The sequence below is a fragment of the Lissotriton helveticus genome, chromosome 1_2 (assembly GCF_964261635.1).
Source record: "Lissotriton helveticus chromosome 1_2, aLisHel1.1, whole genome shotgun sequence".
NCBI lineage: Eukaryota > Metazoa > Chordata > Amphibia > Caudata > Salamandridae > Lissotriton > Lissotriton helveticus.
This window is the reverse complement of record NC_136058.1, coordinates 245,589,160-245,608,322: the sequence shown is the minus strand read 5'-3', so window position 1 is coordinate 245,608,322 and position 19,163 is coordinate 245,589,160. Positions and strand designations below refer to the sequence as shown.

General features: G+C 46.6%; 1 protein-coding gene across 1 annotated transcript in view; it reads left to right on the top strand.

Moving 5' to 3' along the window:
- The window catches only part of LOC144800376 (vitamin D3 hydroxylase-associated protein-like), a 652,021-nt gene that overhangs the window by 524,461 nt on the left and 108,397 nt on the right, over positions 1-19,163 (top strand). The window contains exons 8-9 of the mRNA XM_078671677.1: positions 6,636-6,761; positions 8,351-8,448. Coding sequence (XP_078527803.1) covers positions 6,636-6,761; positions 8,351-8,448 — 224 coding nt within the window. The remainder of the gene's footprint in view (positions 1-6,635; positions 6,762-8,350; positions 8,449-19,163) is intronic.

Sequence of the window (19,163 nt, the reverse complement as noted above, 5' to 3'; positions counted from 1 at the left end):
CAGTCTCTTCAGCTGATCTTCGTTGGCAGGGATTCCTCTTGATCAGGAAGTAGTCTAACTTTCAGGGGTTTCAGCTCTAGTATTTATACCCCAAAAGTAATTGTTCTCTATGTGTGAGAGGTCCTGGACCCTGTTCCAACAAGTTCTGGGGGTACTCTGTCAAATCACGTCTTCTTCCTTTGTGAGTGTGGGCTAGGGCCATCAGACACACCACAGGGAGTGGAGCCAGCATTGTGGAAGGCAGACACAGCCCTATGCAGGCCCAGGTGCTACTCCTCCCACAATAGATTGGGTGGATTAACTGATCGGTAATGGAAGAATTGGAGATGGATGCACTATCTGGATCGATGATATTTTTGACAGATTGATGGTTTGATATTCTGTATATACGTGAATTGACTGGATGACCCGATTACATTGGTAGAGGATTGATATTAGATAGAATGTATGGATAGATTGCGTTGCTAGTACCCACCAACCCATGCCACCAGCCACACCCTCAACCCCATCTTCTCCGCAAGCCCCCATGTCTCCCTCAACCACACCACCGCACTCCACTGGACCGACCATCACTGCATCCACTTCACCTTCACGAAGCCCACCACGCATCACCGCACCCAACAGATGCCCTGCCGCTGCTGGAGCAAAGTCACCAAAGACCAGCTAACCAACACCCTCGCCCAGAGCCCACTCTCTGACCCCACCGACGCCAACACTGCCGCCCGCAACCTCAGACAGTGGATCTACGACTGCACCAACACCCTCGCAAAGTCTTTCTTCAAGCAGGGGAGGGACACAGCATGCAGCGAAGTCCCATGGTCCTCTCCTAAGTAGAAACAGCAAACTGCAGGCCAGCCCTAGACACACTTGGGCAGTACTTTTCCTCAGTCTCTTCAGCTGATCTTCGTTGGCAGGGATTCCTCTTGATCAGGAAGTAGTCTAACTTTCAGGGGTTTCAGCTCTAGTATTTATACCCCAAAAGTAATTGTTCTCTATGTGTGAGAGGTCCTGGACCCTGTTCCAACAAGTTCTGGGGGTACTCTGTCAAATCACGTCTTCTTCCTTTGTGAGTGTGGGCTAGGGCCATCAGACACACCACAGGGAGTGGAGCCAGCATTGTGGAAGGCAGACACAGCCCTATGCAGGCCCAGGTGCTACTCCTCCCACCATAGATTGGGTGGATTAACTGATCGGTAATGGAAGAATTGGAGATGGATGCACTTTCTGGATCAATGATATTTTTGACAGATTGATGGTTTGAGATTCTGTATATACGTGAATTGACTGGATGACCCAATTACATTGGTAGCGGGTTGATATTAGATAGAATATATGGATAGATTGCGTGGTTAGTACCCACCCACCCATACCACTGGCCACACCCTCAACCCCATCTTCTCCGCAAGCCCCTACGTCTCCCTCAACCACACCACCACACTCCACTGGACCGACCATCGTTGCATCCACTTCACCTTCACGAAGCCCACCACGCACCACCGCACCCAACAGATGCCCCGCCTCTGCTGGAGCAAAGTCACCAAAGACAAGCTAACCACCACCCTCGCCCAGAGCTCACCCTCTGACCCCACCGACACCAACACTGTAGCCCGCAACCTCAGACAGTGGATCTACGACTGCACCAACACCCTCGCCCCACTCAAGAAGCCTTCCAGCAGTCACACCAGCAAGAAAGCCAGCTGGTTCACCGAAGACCTCCAGGCCTCCTGTGGAAAAGTAAATTTTGCCATGTTCTGTGTCCCTACGTGTCCTCCATCCTATGTTATGTGTGCATGATTAAATATGCATATGTATCCCCCATGTTTGATTAAAGACGCAATTACAGTTGTGTCCATCACTAGTATGCCAGTTTCCAGTTCTCGTGAAAGCTACGAGTATTAGGCCTATGTAAAGTTACGTTGCCACGTTTCTCAGTGTGCACGTTATTTCATTGTAAAGTCCCCGTTTCTAGGCCTCAAAAGGGCCCGGACACCAGATTCAGCTCCTGTCTTCTGAGTCCTCGCTGAGGAGCGATACAGCCCCCACCTGTATCCTCGACCCTTCACTTACTTCCTGCCTCACAGTGCCCGGCTCAGCCTGGCTCTGCCTCTGAGTCTGCCAAGAGTATGTTATGATTCTAGTTATCAGTCCAGCCCTCCTTCTCTGCATTCCTAAGCTACTGAATCGCATCAATGGTTTCCGTCATTGTCTAGCCTTTACGTCTCCATGTAAGAGAAATACTGCATTTAATGGTCATTTAATATTCTTCATCACGCACTACATGTAGAATAATGCATGCACCATTCTTAGAGTCTGTTAGCCTCTCCCCTCCTGACTCTTAGTTTATAACAACATGTCCTCTAAACATCAGATACTAGATAGGGTTTAGGTACATGTCGCCCTGACTCTCCAGATTTCAGTCTCTACTCCTAGCACAGAGTTCATAGCCCCCAGCTTCTCCTAGTAACACGTCATTGTCAGTTTGCGCGCACCATTAGGTTAGAGGTCCCGGCTCCTTAGGTAGCCCCCTTCATGTTTCCGCCCCATTTATGACATATTCTGTTACGTTTGCATCACATGTCTATGTATACGCCCCTGTTACGCCCATTTTCACCCTTATCTTTCGCGACTGCTATTGACCACACCCACTGCTCCGCCTACTGTAATTCATTGTAATGTAACTGTTTTAGTATATATATTTGTGCACTGTTATTAAATGTTACGCCGATTCTGATCCTGCCCCCGGCAGCGCTGCCATCCTGTTCCCGTGCAGGTTGTCCTGTTCCTGTCCTTTATGCTGTATTAAACCTGCAAACTCCTACTACCTCGAATCTTGACTCTTATTTATTGAGCTATCTGTTATTGCTATGTCCAGTAAAACCTAGATCCGGTATTATTTATTTATATACCACACTCCAAACGAATATGCCGAAAACTGGGGAGAACTGGCTCCGCGAACAAACACCGGACAGCTATGCAGCCCACAATCACCTCATCAGATCTGCCAAAAACAACCTCATTCAAATACCGCCTAGACAACAACGCACACAACAGCAGAGAACTCTTCAACATCGTGAAAGAACTCTCCAATCCCAGCTCCTACACCAATGACATCCCTCCTTCGCAAGACCTGTGCGACTCGCTTGCCACCTTCTACCACCACAAGATTGCCAAAATCCATGACAGCTTAAATATCACGACCGCCCTGACAACCATTGAGACCTCCGCCATCACGACCACCACCCGCACCAACCGCCTGCCCTCCTGGACCAACATGAACAATGATGACACCAACAAGATCATGAACACCATCCACTCCGGATCACCCTCGGACCCATGCCCACACCATATTTTCAACAAAGCCAACACAGCCATTGCACTCCATCTCCTTCAAGACAGCAACCTTCCCGGAAAGCTGGAAGCATGCCAAGATCCACGCCTTACTCAAGAAATCCAAGGCAGACCCCAATGACCGCAAGAACGTCCGGCCCATATCCCTGCTCCCATTCCCAGTGAAGGTCATCATGAAAACCGGCAACAAACAATTGACCCGCTACCTCAAGGAGAACAGCATCCTGGACCCGTCCCAGTCCGGGTTCCGCAGCAACCACAGCACCAAAATTGCCCTCATCGCCACCACCGATGACATCAGGACCCTGCTAGACAACGGAGAAACAGCCGACCTCATCCTCCTGGACATGTCAGCCGCCTTTGACACGTTCTGCCACCGCACACTACAATTACGCCTCCATGACGCCGGGATCCAAGAGAAGGCCCTGGACTGGACCACATCCTTCCTCTCCGGCAGAACACAGATCGTCCACCTCCCCCCCTTCTGCTCCGATGCCACTGGGATCATCTGCGGCGTACCCCAGGGCTCATTCCTCAGCCCAATGCTGTTCAACATCTACATGGCACCCCTCGCCCGTGTCGCCCGACAGCATGACCTCAACATCATCTCCTACGCTGATGACACCCAGCTGATCCTCTCCCCCACCAAATACCCCCACACCGCCAAAACCAACCTCCACAAAGGAATGAAGGCCATCACCGAATGGATGAGGAACAGCCGACTGAAGCTGAACTCGGACAAGATGGAGGTCCTCATCCTCGGACCCACCCCTTCAGCCTGGGACGATTCCTGGTGGCCAACCACACTGGGAACAGCCTCAACACCCACGGACCACGGACGCAGCCTAGGGTCATCCTCGATTCGACCCTCTCCATGACTAAGCAGGTCAACGCCATCTCCTCCTCCTGCTTCAACACCCTCCGTATGCTCCGCAGGATCTACAAGTGGATCCCCACTGATACGAGAAGAACGGTCAGCCAGGCCCTCGTCAGCAGCAGGTTGGACTACGGAAACACACTCTACGCAGGAGCTTCGGCCAAACTCCTGAGATGGCTGCAACACATCCAGAACACCTCTGCACGTCTGATCCTAGACATCCCCCGCCGCAGCCACATCACACCCCACCTGAGAGACCTGCACTGGCTCCCCGTCAACAAGAGGATACCCTTCCAGCTCCTCACCCACGCACACAAAGCACTTCACAACACCGGGCCAGCGTACCTCAACAGGCGTCTCAGCTTCTACACCCCCACCCGCCAGCTCCGCTCTGCTGACCTCGCCACAGTCCCCCGCATCCAAAGAGCGACCTCCGGCAGCAGATCTTTCTCCCACCTTGCCGCCAAGACCTGGAACACCCTCCCCACCCACCTACGGCAGACCCAAGACCTACTGACCTTCAGAAGACTCCACAAGACCTGGCTCTTCGAGCAGTAGCAGCACCTCCCTCCCCAGCGCCTTGAGACCCTCACGGGTAAGTAGTGCACTTTACAAATGATATGATATGATATGATTGATTGATTGATTGATTGATAAAATGAATACATTGGACAGCCCCATTAGATAGATAGCAGTAGTAAATGATTACGCAAATTTGAAAACATTTACATAAATTAAATTAGATCAACAAATAGAAGACAGACAACTAGCTGAGTGGATGAGATAACACTACATAGCATACTCTATGAGTGATGATATTTTAATACATGGTCATAATCCTCCTGGTAATAACATGACCTCAGATAAACAAGCTTCATGAATATTGGGTGGTGAGCACAGCTCCGAACCTGTCGCAGTTGCCTTGTTTGTCAATGTGTTTACTCCTGGAATTACTTTGGGCTCACAGAAAACAAAAGTAGAGAGCGATTCAGGAGATACACTTCAAGATATTTTGACTACAGAAATCATAGTGGGTTGATGGAACAGCCTTTTAGCTGTAGCAATAAAGGTATACTCAAAGTACAAGGAGGTACATGGAGTGGGGCAGCCACTTGTGTTTGATTGTGATAGGAGATTAAAAATGAGTCTGCTGCAAATTATTATTAAAAAAATAGCACACTGTTTTGGAAATTGCGGTTGATATGTATCACTATTGTTATGATTCCTATTGTAATTCAACCACATTCAGTGTTCTGTTCATATGAGCCATCAAAATTGAAGCTGTGAAGAAGTTCAATCTCAAACAGATCTAGCATGGGGAGAATAAACAAGGGAAAGACAAAGACCAAATTTCAAACAGATCTAGTTGGGGGGCATAAACAAGAGAAATACAAAGACCAGGAAATTTCATGTAGAGTTGGTAAAGTTGTGGTAGGATATGGGTTAGGAAGCAATAGAACAAATGTCCACTAAGGGGCTGATCAATCAGAAAGCATTCCGAACGAATCGGTTTCGGTATGGTTTCCGACCAAATTGGATTTGGGGAGTCCGACCGACTGATTATGATGGTTCTGAACACCGTTCGGTCGGAATCCCTTAGACTTCAATGGGAGCCTGTGTTACGACCGGCAACACTGGCTTCCATTGAAGAAAGGGATGCTTGCGGAAAATAGTTCACCCTGTGGCAGGCACCCCTTGCTGCCTGCCACACTGTAAATGCTTGGAAAGGGGGGAACTCAGGGGTTCCACCATGGGCCCCATTCAGAGACCCTTGGGTGACGGGGGGCCAGCTATGGGTCCGCCAAATTCAGATACTGACAGCTGATCCATGTTGGAACACATTTGGAAATCCAACATCGTAATCACTCAGTTAGAAACGCGGTCTGTAGACCTCTATAATTCAGCTGCGACTGACTAGGCTACTCCGATTACCGTTCAGAACCAAGTCGGAAAGTCCGAACATTCTCCAACCATCGTAATCGTTTTTTCAGAAATGTGTCATAGTCGGTCGTAAAGGCGTGTTCTGAATCGGATTTGGACACCTGAATGCCATTCGGAGCCTTTCTGACCAACATCGTTATCGGTTCCATCGTTGGAATACACTGGAAAGAACTGAGGAGCATTTGCAGAACACTTCATCCACTACATATTATTGTGATAATGATATGAGGGTGGGAAGATGGATTGTTTTTTGGAATCCAGTTCTTTTAGCATTCTAGTGAGTTTTAGAATTTCACCTTTTTGAACATTTTGAGATGCAGCGGAGCACTGTCATGAAAGTTTAAATGTGGCTATGATAAGTCATTTTTTAATTGTTATTTTCAGAGTGTGGTCATCAACTACGTATCCATTACATTCATGTTAGTCTGATATAGGCCACTTTTTAAAAAATTACTTCTTGTCATTTCAGGTTTTCTCCAGATCAGCACCTCTTAGGATTGGTTATTATGATACAACTAGCTATTTCCCATCAACCCCCAGCATGAGAAGGGTTGTCCATGAAACTAAAAAGATCCTTGAAGAAGCAGGACACACAGTAAGTATTGGTGATGGCCTTAACCTGATTTGCTACAGTGAACTGATCAATACAGTTTTCATTGTAGTTCATCTGATAAATGACAAATTGTAGTAAGTGGGCATCACTGTAAGGATTTTTTTTTTTTTTAAGTTGTCCCAGGTGGTTGGTCTTGTTAGCTAAAGTATCATCAGATGCTGCATCCAAATATCACTGTTATGTGGAATACTGGGCCATTTCCTGTCACTTGAGAGTCTGCAATATCAAACTTGGTCCCATGCGGACAGTGCATAGGTTTTCTCCCTCATTATGGTGTTACATGCATTACCATGATTTGTTGAGCCCCTTTTTTTTACGGGCGAGGGGTCTAAAGTATTAAACATATAGGTCGGAAGTTCTCAAAGTTAATGCATGAACTTTAGAAAAACAATTTATTTTTAAAGTTCATGCATTAACTCAGAGAAATTTCGAGTTATATGTTTCAACTTAAGACACCCTGCACCCCCCAAAAAATGCACTCAATTATGATATGCCCTCTGGTGTTAAACTTAAGCCGAACACAAAGGTGTTATGGAGATTTTCTAGCGAAATATTTAATCTGAGTTAAGTTTCTCTAAGTTCCAGTTATACTAACCAATGTCTCTAGCTTTTTATATGAGGTTAATGTAACCTACATAAAAAGCTAGATAAATTGGCCAGTGTCAACAAAGAAAAACGGCAGAATTGTATTGTTTTGTAATTACATTTAAATAGGTATTTATGCACTGGTAAGCAGCAGTAGACCATTTACAGACATAAATGTAAGGATGCGTGCTTGTAATTCGGTCTATATCGTTAGGGTATTAAATTGGGGGGCGCGTGAGAACCACAGTTGTGCGTTTATTGTGGTAATCATTGAGACTATGCATGAATTTGAATAAAAAAAGAGGAATGCAGAGAACAGTGTGGTGTTTCTAGTGTCTGGAAAGTTGGTGGTGTCATCGCTATATGGCAGAGACTGCTCTTGCTGGATCATGACAAAAGTGGAGCTACACATTCGCATGGGTGTAGGAGAAAATATCTCTCTCAGAAACAGACGCTCTGTATCTGTGGAACTATAGCTTATGTCGATGAGACTAAGATGTAGGGACTACCATGTGTGCGACAACTGGAAGCAAGACTGGGAATCTATATGGGAATGGCAGGCTAGAGAAATGAAAATAAATGAAACATAACAGTGAAGAAACAATTATATGAATATCAATAGACCACAAAATATTGCATTTAAAAATACTTGAAAACATCCATGGCTTTTTGGACAGTTTGATTAGCAAAGTAGGCAGAAAAGTGCACCATCCTATCAATTTGTGTTGGGGTAGGTGAACCAGCAATATTCCTGATGAAGGTCAAGCTTGCTTGGCGTATCCTGAAACTGCTGGAATATTTCCCTCTTCAATACCAATAGCTTCTTAGTGAATGTGCTTGAAGAGTCCGCTGTACACTGCATGATTTCCCTGTACTTTTGTACATAGTGCTTGGGAAAGAACCCCTCAAAATAATGTTTTTGTGTATATAAAGTTTGGATTGGAGAGAAAGCTGCATTTGAGTCATTGCTTCTCTTCTCCACACAGCTTATACCCTTTATACTACCTCCACTGGACTGGAGCCCAATGCAAATGTTTGGATGGTTATTTTTTGGTGATGGTGGATCTGCTTTCTTGGAAAAGTTGTAAGTACTCAAAAGCTCATTTGGTAATGTTTGTAAAGAATGCAAACATTGAGGAAGAGCACATCTATAACTATATCAGAGAGTTATAGTGCCATTTTGAAACAGACGGGGCAATGAGGTTAGTTCTAACTCTGCTATGTCAATTTATGACAATTTTGAAACATGTATGCTATAAACAAATCACACAAGAAGTTTTATTCTTGATGAGTAGCATGCATCTATTGTTTTTGCATACCCGTTTTCCTCCATTCTACTTCACCTACTAGTGATCTGGCTAAATGAGCAAGAGGGTACATTACTATGGTTGATTACTCAGTAGAGTTGAATAGACTCAAGGTTAGATGGCATTGTGTTAATGTAAGTTGATAGATAGTGATGCTAATACTAAGGATGGCTGCTTAGAATCAGTATCAGAACTGGGTTGGTACTGTCTTATGACACTCACAAAAGTGTTGGGACTGGTATCCAAATTCATACTACCCACTTCTCTCCAAGAGGTAGCGCATGGATTGTAGATCATGTCCTGGAATTTTCTAGGAATTACAAGAGCCATTGTAAAATCTTATAAGCAGATTGAAGTCAAGATTTTAAAAGGTTTAGTCTGTGTTGACCTTTCCTGAAAAAATGGGTTTCCATGATCGGTGGAAATCTCAACCCTTTCAATAAGCTTATTGGTTGAGATTGGGGATCTCACCTTATTTTAGAACACAAAATAGGTTCATAAAACGATCGCATTTATTGATGGACTGCTGAGGAGCTATTTAGATACTCTTCATGTATGATTTTTTTTATTGACTTTAACTTTTTTATCAGGATAATGATAAATTAGCCATTTCAGTAAAACAAGATCAGTCTAAATCATGTCATCTCACTGTCTCCTTCAATGTGCCTATTAAATGTGTTAACTGCATGTATATTTGTTCATGTTATATTGACACTCAAAACAAAAGGACAGATGCAAACTCGATGCAAATATTTTATGTTAATAGCATGAGTCTTGAGTAAAGTGAAGTTTTGTTCCAGGAGAATAATATGTATAGAGTTCTAAAAGGGATGGATTTGTGTCAGATTTTAATAAAATGCACCTAAAAATAATGAATCTAAATGAAATTACTTTAAATAGTCAATGGGTTTTCTAAAAGTCCAGCATACTCTCTGCCCTTCTAGAACTATATTGACCACTCTTGATCTATATTGTTCTTCTTAAACCTCAATAGAGCTGCTCACCGTCATCATGGTCTCATTTTTATTTTCTTATGTTCCATATGTGTTTGCATGTTTCAATTTTTACCAAGTTGAGGAGGGTCTTAAGAGTGCATTGATAATAGAGGATATTGTTGTTTGTTCTTGAAGAAAGAATTTCAAATCTGTTAGAAATTGAGTTTCTGGTTGGCAGAGGCATGCACACTGTCCAAGCAGGAACCACAGTTCTAGTCAGGGTAAGTCACAACGCACCCTAAATAATGTGGTGCTCACCCTCTGGTAGATTGTGACAGAGCAATCAGGCTTAACTTAGGAGGCAATCTGTAAAGTATATGTGCAATACTTCAAACAGTAACCGCGAAAACACCACAGTAGGTTTGTAAAATATAGAATAATGTTATAAATACAACAAGATCAAAATTACAAATATCTGATAAGTAGACATTTAGATATCAAGGTTCAAAGTATAAAAGTTAAATAGTGCTTAGAAGCAATAAGCACTTAAATGGGATATCTGGTCGTGCTGGACCGGGGCAAAGGCAAAATTCAAACTTTCAGACCGACCGCGTTGGAGTACAGGCCGCATACAGCTATCTACTTAGGCCTGCTCAATCAAAGTACCTTGATCCAGCATGTGTCGCGATTAATGAAGATGTGAGGTGCAGCCAAAGCAATGCATCCATGTCAAACCACGCAGTAAATGAGATGCGTTGATCTTCTCCACGCAACTGTGGTGATGTGTAGGTTCAGAGAGAGATGCGTTGGTTCCAAATGCGATGCACAGCTACTGCTCCCGCAGCAGGTAATATGTCGATTATGAGGGCGATGCCTTGGATCCGTTGTGACGGGTCTGCTCCACACAACAAAGAGGATGCGCTGGTTCCAACTCATGCACAGGTGAAGATGCGTGGGTTCCGAAGAGGATACGTGGGTTCTGGTCGAAGCAGCACGTTATACCCACTTCTTAGTGCCCAGGGTGGAGTTTTGCAGCACTTGACAGGGCAAGACTTACTGCAAGCAAAATCCAGGTGTTGAAGTCTTTGATGTCCGTCAGACTTAGAACAGGAAGCAACCCAGCCATCAATGGCAGGCAGCAGGGCATCTCAGCAAGGAAAGTGCACATCAAGGCGAGAGTCCAGCAAAGCAGTAGTCCAGTGGAATGGCAGTCCTTTCAGAAACACAGTAGTTCTTCTTCCTGGCAGAGCGGTCACAGGTCCAGAAGTGTACTTATGAAATGGTGGCAGAGGCCCAGGCATATACCCAGTTGTGACTTTGAAGAGGGGGAGACTTCACAAAAAGCATCTGCCCAGCCCTGGCTCCAGCAGCCCTTTGTGTGTGGAGAGGACACAGCCTATTCAGGTATAAGTGTGAGGCTGTGCCCAGCTCCCCCTCCTATCTCCTAGTGTGGCCTCTCAAGACACACTTAAGCTTCCTATGTTTGGCTACCTAGAGTAAATATACAAAGCCCCGCCGTCACCCACCCCCAGACTGAACAGAAACAAGCAGCTGACACCAAATGGCTAAAGTAAGTACATTTCAACTTTCTAAAAATGGCATTTGCTAAACTGTAATTTAAAATCCAACTTCACCATAAGGCGGAAGCCGGGAGGCGCACTCGCGCTTTGCATATTTTAAAAATTATTGATTGTCACTGCTTTTAACTCACTTACCAGCTTGTGAGAGCATTTCTTTCTTTTGTGTCAGGCACGCACAGCGGATCTTAGCGCTGCCGCGCCGCCAAACACATACGCCATTCACCGCCACGAGAGAGGCCACGCCCCTTTTTAGGCCACGCCCTCTACCCTCCCCCCGTTCCAGCACATAATATGTGTATCCACCGGAAGCGCAGCGGACGAGCGCAGCGGGAGCGCCGTTTGCGTGCCGAAGGCGCGCCTAAGGCAAGCCCGTCTGCGCCCGTCCGCGCCAGGACGGGCCCGAGGGCACGCCAGGCTGGCCAAACGATCACGTATTCGGCTAATACTCTCAGGGACTTACAAAATTCCGTCACCTCCCTTTCGCCAACGACCCTTCGCCGCATATCTGCTGCTGGCCTCATGCGCCCCGATAAAATCTCCTCCGGTGGCCGCACTCCTTCAGCCTCGCCAATCAGGAACTCCACGCCCATTAGGATCTTATACCTGAACACCCGCTCACTTGTGAAACACGCCGAGGACATCTTCGTATTGTTATCTAACTCTAACCCTGACTTACTTCTGCTCACAGAAACCTGGCTAACCTCAGAGTCCCTTCCTGATATACTGGCTGCCCTTCCCCCTGATTATTACATCCTTCACACCGACCGCCCTGACGACCGGCCCGGCCGCGGGGTGGCAGCCATTATATCAAAACGTTTGATATCTATTTCCTCTCACACTCTCCCCCTCCCTGAGGTGGAGAACCTACTCTTCAGTGTGCAAACGGACTCTGGCCCTCTCACTCTCCTCCTCCTAAACCGACCTCCCCACTCAATGCCCTCTTTTTCTTCCACTGTAAACTAACAACTGTCCTCCCTGCTAACAATGCACTCCTGTTTCGCCATGTTTGGCGATTTGAACTATTGGTTCAATGACACCAACGCTGGCACTCATGCCACTGAACTCTTTGACACCCTCACTAACCTGAATCTTATTTAACAGGTCTCCCTACCCACCCACATCAAGGGACAAATCTTGGACCAGATTTGGTCCTGCAACCTGGCCCTCTCCCCACCAGACATACTCCCTTGCGTCTGGTCAGACCACCACCTGGTGGACACCACCATAACATTGGCCGGTCAGATCTCTGCCCCATTGATGGCCGGTGGCTTGTCACGGAAATGGAGCACCTACGATGCTCAGGGCTTCCTTACCGCTCTTGCCGACTCTCGCATAGATCCCTCCGACGATATCGATAAATTCGAACAAAATCTAGGCTCCTGGCTAGAATCGGCCAGCGATTTAGTCGCCCCCTTAGTCAAATTCCCCCGCACTAGGCACCGCAATTCTCATAGGTGGTTCTCTGATGAGCTTAAAGCCCACAAATTGAAAACCCGCCAGTCCGAACGCATCTGGAGACGCAACTATTCAGACCTAGCCAGACAATCCTATCTGATTGCACGCAAAGAATACAAGGCAGCCATCAGATCGGCAAAAATAGATCATTTCTCAAAAAGGATCTCATCGGCAGAAGATAAATCCAAGGAGGTGTTCAGAGTTCTGAACGAGTTAACCTCTGATGACAGAACTCTTCCAACTCAGACCCCTACTCAGGAGGCCTGTGATTCCTTAAATTTGTTTTTTCTGGAAAAGATCATAAAAATTAAAATGTCCATCCCACCCCCTCCCCAGTCATCCCCACCGGATACTTCCTCTACAAACCCTATGACCTTTGACACCTTTCCCGCTCTGGACTCCACTTCCCTAGCGGAACTCGCCACCCGTGTCAAATCTGGTTCCCCCAACGACTGCTGTCCACCATCCGTTATGCGAAATGTATGTCTCAATTTACCCGACGACATTCTAAATCTACTTAACAGATCCCTTTGCTGCGGTATCTTTCCTACCTCTTTTAAGAAGGCCATCTTACTACCCCTCCTAAAAAAAACTGGCGCCGATCCTGCAGAGCCGTCGAACTATCGCCCTATTTCCCTCCTTCCCTATCTTTCCAAAATCTTGGAGGCCCATGCCACTCGGTGCCTGTCAAATTTCATCGAATCCTCCTGCCATCTGGAGCCTAATCAGGCGGGCTTCCGACCTGCCCATTCTACTGAGGCTGTCATCCTGGCAGTCCTTGATACACTCAGAAGCAACGCAGACGGCGGACGTCAGCAGGCCCTAGTCCTGTTGGATCTGTCGGCCGTGTTCGACACGGTGGATCATAACATCCTTCTCCACCGTGTCGGGCAGGCGGGCATCCAAGGTACAGCTTATGAGTGGATCAAATCCTTCCTTACTGGAAAAACACAGGCAGTTCGCATGGGTCCTTACACTGCCAACAATACTCCCACTTCCTGTGGTGTTCCCCAGGGTTCTTCCCTTTCCCCGCTCCTCTTCAACTTGTACCTCCGGCCACTGATTCAATCCCTTCTGAAATGGGATATCACAGTTTTTAACTATGCAGACGACTTGCAACTCATCTTCCCCCTCAACTCCCCTCATGCCATCAAAACATTTCACGAGGTTATGATTCACATCCAGCTCTGGATGAACCAGAATCAATTATAACTAAACCCCGGCAAGACTGAGCTCCTCCTCCCCGGACTCAGCCACACCCTTTGGGGCCCTCAGTACTGGCCTCCAGAGCTCGCCCCCCCCCCACCCCAGCCAAAGCTGTAAAAAGCCTGGGCATAATCATTGACGCCGAACTTTCCCTCAAAACCCAAGTCGGAGCTGTAGTATCCTCCTGCATGTACCAACTCCGGAGGATTCGCAAAATTCGTCACCTTTCCCCCCCCGAAGCACTCACTCAAACTGTTATTTCACTCGTGCTTTCCCGTCTGGATTTTTCCAACGCAATTTATCACGGTCTCCCTCTATTCCTGACACACCGCCTCCAAGTCGTCCAGAATCAAGCGGCTCGCCTGATTCACGGATCCCCCAGATGGTTATCAGCTAAGCCTCTGCTCCGCAGCCTCCATTGGCTCCCGGTGGACCAGAGGTCCACTTTCAAGGTGGCTTGTCTCACCTTTAAAGCTCTTCACTGCCCCTGCCCTGGGTTCCTTAAATCCCTTATCCATCCTCACTGTCCGATATGCAACCTCCGATCAGCACATCGTGATCTGCTAGCCACCCCCAAAAGCAAAACTAAAAAATTCGGCAATCGCCGTTTTTCCTATCTGGCCCCTTCACTTTGGAACCTCCTCCCCTTCTCAATCAAATCCTCTACATCCCTTATCAAATTCAGGAAACTGTTAAAAACGCACCTTTTCCCCTCCCTCAGTTAGGCTTCCCGCACCCTGTACTTCCTCCTCACTCACTCTGTCTTTTAGCGCCCGGAAGCTTCGGCGACAGTGCGCTCTACAAATGGCACTTAAGATAAGATAAGATAAGTGTTGATGTTAAATTGCTAGTCAAGTGACACCAAACTTGAAAGGTTTATCATGTCACAATTGGGAATTTCACTGAAAAATAACTGATAAGGTTAAACTGCAAAGATGGATAATTTCACATTCTCTGGATTGCTCATCTACCAACCTCCAGGTCCATCTAAAACATTTAGAGATGCCCTAGCCATTGCCATCACCACACTGGAACTCAAATCAGCCAATTTTACCATCGTAGGTGATTTGAATCTCCATCTGGATTCAGAGGGTGTCTTTGATATTCATGATTTTGTAAGCAACATGGCAGCGTGCCAACTGTCACCACCCTGTTTCTTTCCAACATTCCATCCCTAGAGGTCCAGGCACCTTTACCCATGACATGGACCAACCACTTCCTCGTGCCATTTTACATTCACCTAGCAAGCTCTAAATTTCAGCCCCACCCCACCCTATAATCAAACATGGCATAAATTGGACCCTCTCCAGCCCTTCATGGATGCAGCAGTCAAGACACTTACGATCTGACTAGCGATTAAGGGACTATTAAAGATCGAGTTAACTATATAGGATAAAATTGAATCTAGTGGACTGCACTTGATGTTTGTACCTCGTGATTGCTCCATACCAATGGAAGTATGGTTTTCATTTCTTTGAAAAGGTAAGAATCTGTGTAAGCAGAGTGCCTACTGATTTTGTTCCTGACGCATGCCATGAACGAAATTAAATGAAATGAAATGAATTAAATGAATTCGTACTTGTTTAGCGCACTTATACCCTGAGGTGTCTTGGCGCTGTATGCATACCGCTATGGAACCCTTCCTGGCTTTTCCCTGTGAAATGCCCACTCCTGGGCACCCCCAAGGTGAATCCATGCATCCCAGCGCTGTTGGGGCGATTGTGGAGATTAAGCAAGCTATTGCCCAGAGTTGCAGAGTGGGAGCCATGATTAGAATAGGCACCGAGGCGAGAATTATCAGGTCTGAGGAAATTGAGCCCAAGACCGGCCGAGGGGGGAATTGAACCCTGGTCCCAGGCCAGTCCTCTGCATCAGGGTCTGCCGCTCTAACCATTGAGCCACACTTCTCCATGAACCTGTTGGTCGATGAAGGCAGAAGCATGTTGACCAGGATAGAATAGGGAAACATCCATATCCCCATTTCACTTAGCTTGTATTTTAATCCTATCCATTGGGGGTACCAGAATAAAAATAATTTCAACCCACTAAGAGGTAATTTAATTGACACCTTATTTTTGCTTGCACTCTGCCCTTTCCTCTACAATATGTATGATAGGTTTTCAGGGTGCTAGTTTAATAAAAAAGCCCCGCTCCTCTCCTATGGGAGACTTGTAACCCACACTGAGGACTTTGCGGTCCCAGTGTGAAAAGGGGACCCAATGATGAAGCACGTCACCCTGGGATGAGTGAGAGTTCTAATCTTAAACACATCAGTCCTCCCCCATTGACCTTTCCGAGCCCTTGTTATTTCTTCTTCTTCCATCCCCGTTCATTTTGTGAGATATATAAATTGGATCCTATCACCGTACGAGCTACTCTGACACCAGCATTGCCCACTAACATAGAGGCAGCCAATAAGCGATTTGGGGGTGGGTCAATCATCCCTGCCAAGTTGACCTTTCCCCCCAAAAATTGGGCTAATTCTTGGTTTGAGGAGATGCTAACTGTAGAAAAGAAGAACTGCAAGGTTCTGGAGCTTGCTTGGAGGTGCTCTTACGACCCCATAGCCAAAATTCAGTATAGAACTTCTATCAGAACCTACCATAAACTGCTCAGGAAGACTCGGGCCACTTATGTTGCTAACAAAATCAATACGAGTAACAACCCTGCAAAAATGACATTCTCCCTATAATAAGACATGGTGAAATCCCCGTCAGTTCCTGAAAGCACCATATCGTTCAACCCTCAATGCAAGACATGGCCACTCACTTTATAAATAAGGTTGAGGGCATCTATGACAATTTCTGCCCGGAGAGGACCAATCTGGACACATTGGGCGTCCACAACATAGTAATTACTAACCATTCCCTGTCATCTTTTTCTCAATTTCCTCTGAAGTCCTTGAAATCCCGTTTACTAAAATAAACTCCAGATGCCCAAATGACTCGCTTGAACCCAAACTCTTTATAAAGTTCTAAAACTGTCTGTTAACTAGATGCTTAGAGCTTATAAATCTATCCTTGTCCTAGGCAGTCACCCCAGAATCTTGGAAACATGCCAAAGTCATTCCTTTGCTGAAAAAAACCTTCACTAGTTGCCACCAGGCCAAAGAATTTTCACTCACTCTACTTCCATTTCTAGCAAAAATAACAGAAACTCATGTCAGTACTATTTTGACTCAGTAGCTGGAATCTCACTCCATATTGGATCCCTCCCAAAATGGATTTAGGCCTCTTCATAGCTCAGAGTCAGCTCTGCTGGTGGTCACTGAGCAATTACAAGTTTCCCTGGATGAGGGCAAAACCTCGGGACTGATTCTACTTAACCTACATGTAGCATTCGATACCTTCTCCCATAACATTCTGCTGCACCGGCTGCGGGAGATTGGGATCGTCAGTAAAGCCCTCTCCTGGTTTTCCTCCTTTTTGTCCAACAAGTCTTTTCAAGTTATTTCTCCCCCTTTGTACTCTAACACACAACCTCCTTTATGTTGTGGCGTTCCCCAGGGTTCTGCATTGAGCCCTTCTTTGTTCAATGTTTACATTCCGCCATTGTCTCAGCTAGCTAAAGCTCAAATATTTGGTTGGTGTCGTACGCTGATGACACGCAGCTGGTGCATTCCTTTACCAATGATCCTAGCCAGGACTCAAAGAAACTTCAGGAGGACCTGACTGCCATCTCTGATTGGATATCAGCCAACTGTCTTCAACTGAGTTCCAATAAATCAAAGATCCTCTTCCTTGGGAGGGACCACCAATTCTGGGGCAGCAATTGGTGGCCCCCCGAGCTTGGTGCAGCGCTGCTGTTGAAACCTTTTGTCAAGAACCTGGGCATCGGGGTGGATAGTGCCCTTTCCTTTGACGCTCATGCCAAGTCGGTGTTAGTCACTTTCTATGGGCTGCTCTGGGCCTAAAACCCATTTTGGGAGTTTTTGAACCTCATACGTCTCAGTGCACCAGGTGTGTGGCGTCTCAGTGCACCACGCCGTGTTTCAGCACTGGGTTAACGTACGAGGGCATACGAGCACATTGTGCAGGCCAGGGCGGCTGTGGCGCAACAAGGAAAGAGAACCTCAGAGCACACGCTCACCTCCTGCGCAAAGGACTGAGAACTTCACAGCGGGCACACACGCTGAACGTCGGTGCCTTAATCAGCGGATGCAGAGGCACATGAGCATCGCTGGGGGCTATTGCACATATAACAGACAATTTTGGGACACGCACAGCATCAAGGTGCCGCTTTTGGACACTGTGAGGCCACAGGGACTTGACAGCAGCCACACACGCTGAACCTTGCCGCCGTCATCAGCGGATGCATAGGCACATATCGCTGGGGCGCATTCGGGAACTGGCTGGACAAATGGAGACACATGTTCTGCTGCAACGTACCCCCAGCATTAGCCTGTCTGCAAGGATCGACAACACAGGTAAAAAACATTTTCTACATTTGCGAAATAAAGCGTGTTAGTCTTGAGAACAAAAACATCATTTAGGACCTACTGACCCTACAGCCTAAACTACTGCTTGCTCCAAAACTGACTTTACTTCTGGGGACCCAGACTTTTCTCCCATATATGTATATAGTCAGTACCACGCAGGTTCTGATTAAGGTATGCCACAGGTAGCCACTTTCCAGGGATTGTGTTTGGTTGCAGAGGGGGAGGCAATCAACAACATCATTTTGGACCTACTAACCCTACAGCCTAAACTACTGCTGGCTCAAAAACGGACTTTATCTCTGGGGTCACAGACGTTTCAGACATTTATGTACATAGTCAGTACCAGGCAGGTTCTGATTAAGGTGAGCCACAGTTAGACACTTACCCGGGATTGCTATTGGCCGCGGGGGGGAGGCAATTTGCACAATCTATACAGTGTCACACAGCTACTCATAACAACTGCCGCAAGTAAACGGCGCTAACAATTAGAAAGTACATGTTACTCCAACGTGCGCGCAATAGGTGAACATTGGAGTATCACCATTCGGCAACGTCTTGCCTCTACTAATACTCATTACACAACCTTACACGCAAGCTGGGACACACCATACCACCCTGCCACTCATTATAATACTAATTAACCAGACTACTCCTGGAACAAGCAAACATAGTGAAGAGGAAGACACAACTTGCCAGAGCAACCTCAAAAACATGAGCACAAAAAATACTGCGGCTACACAAGCCAAAACAACACTGAGCAAATGTTAGCTTGCATATCTGCTCCATCCACGTCTGCTTTATGGAGTGAACTAACTGTGCGCCGTTCAGTGCGGCTTGCTAACAAGAGTCCACGCATCATCACCTCCACTGCTACAGAG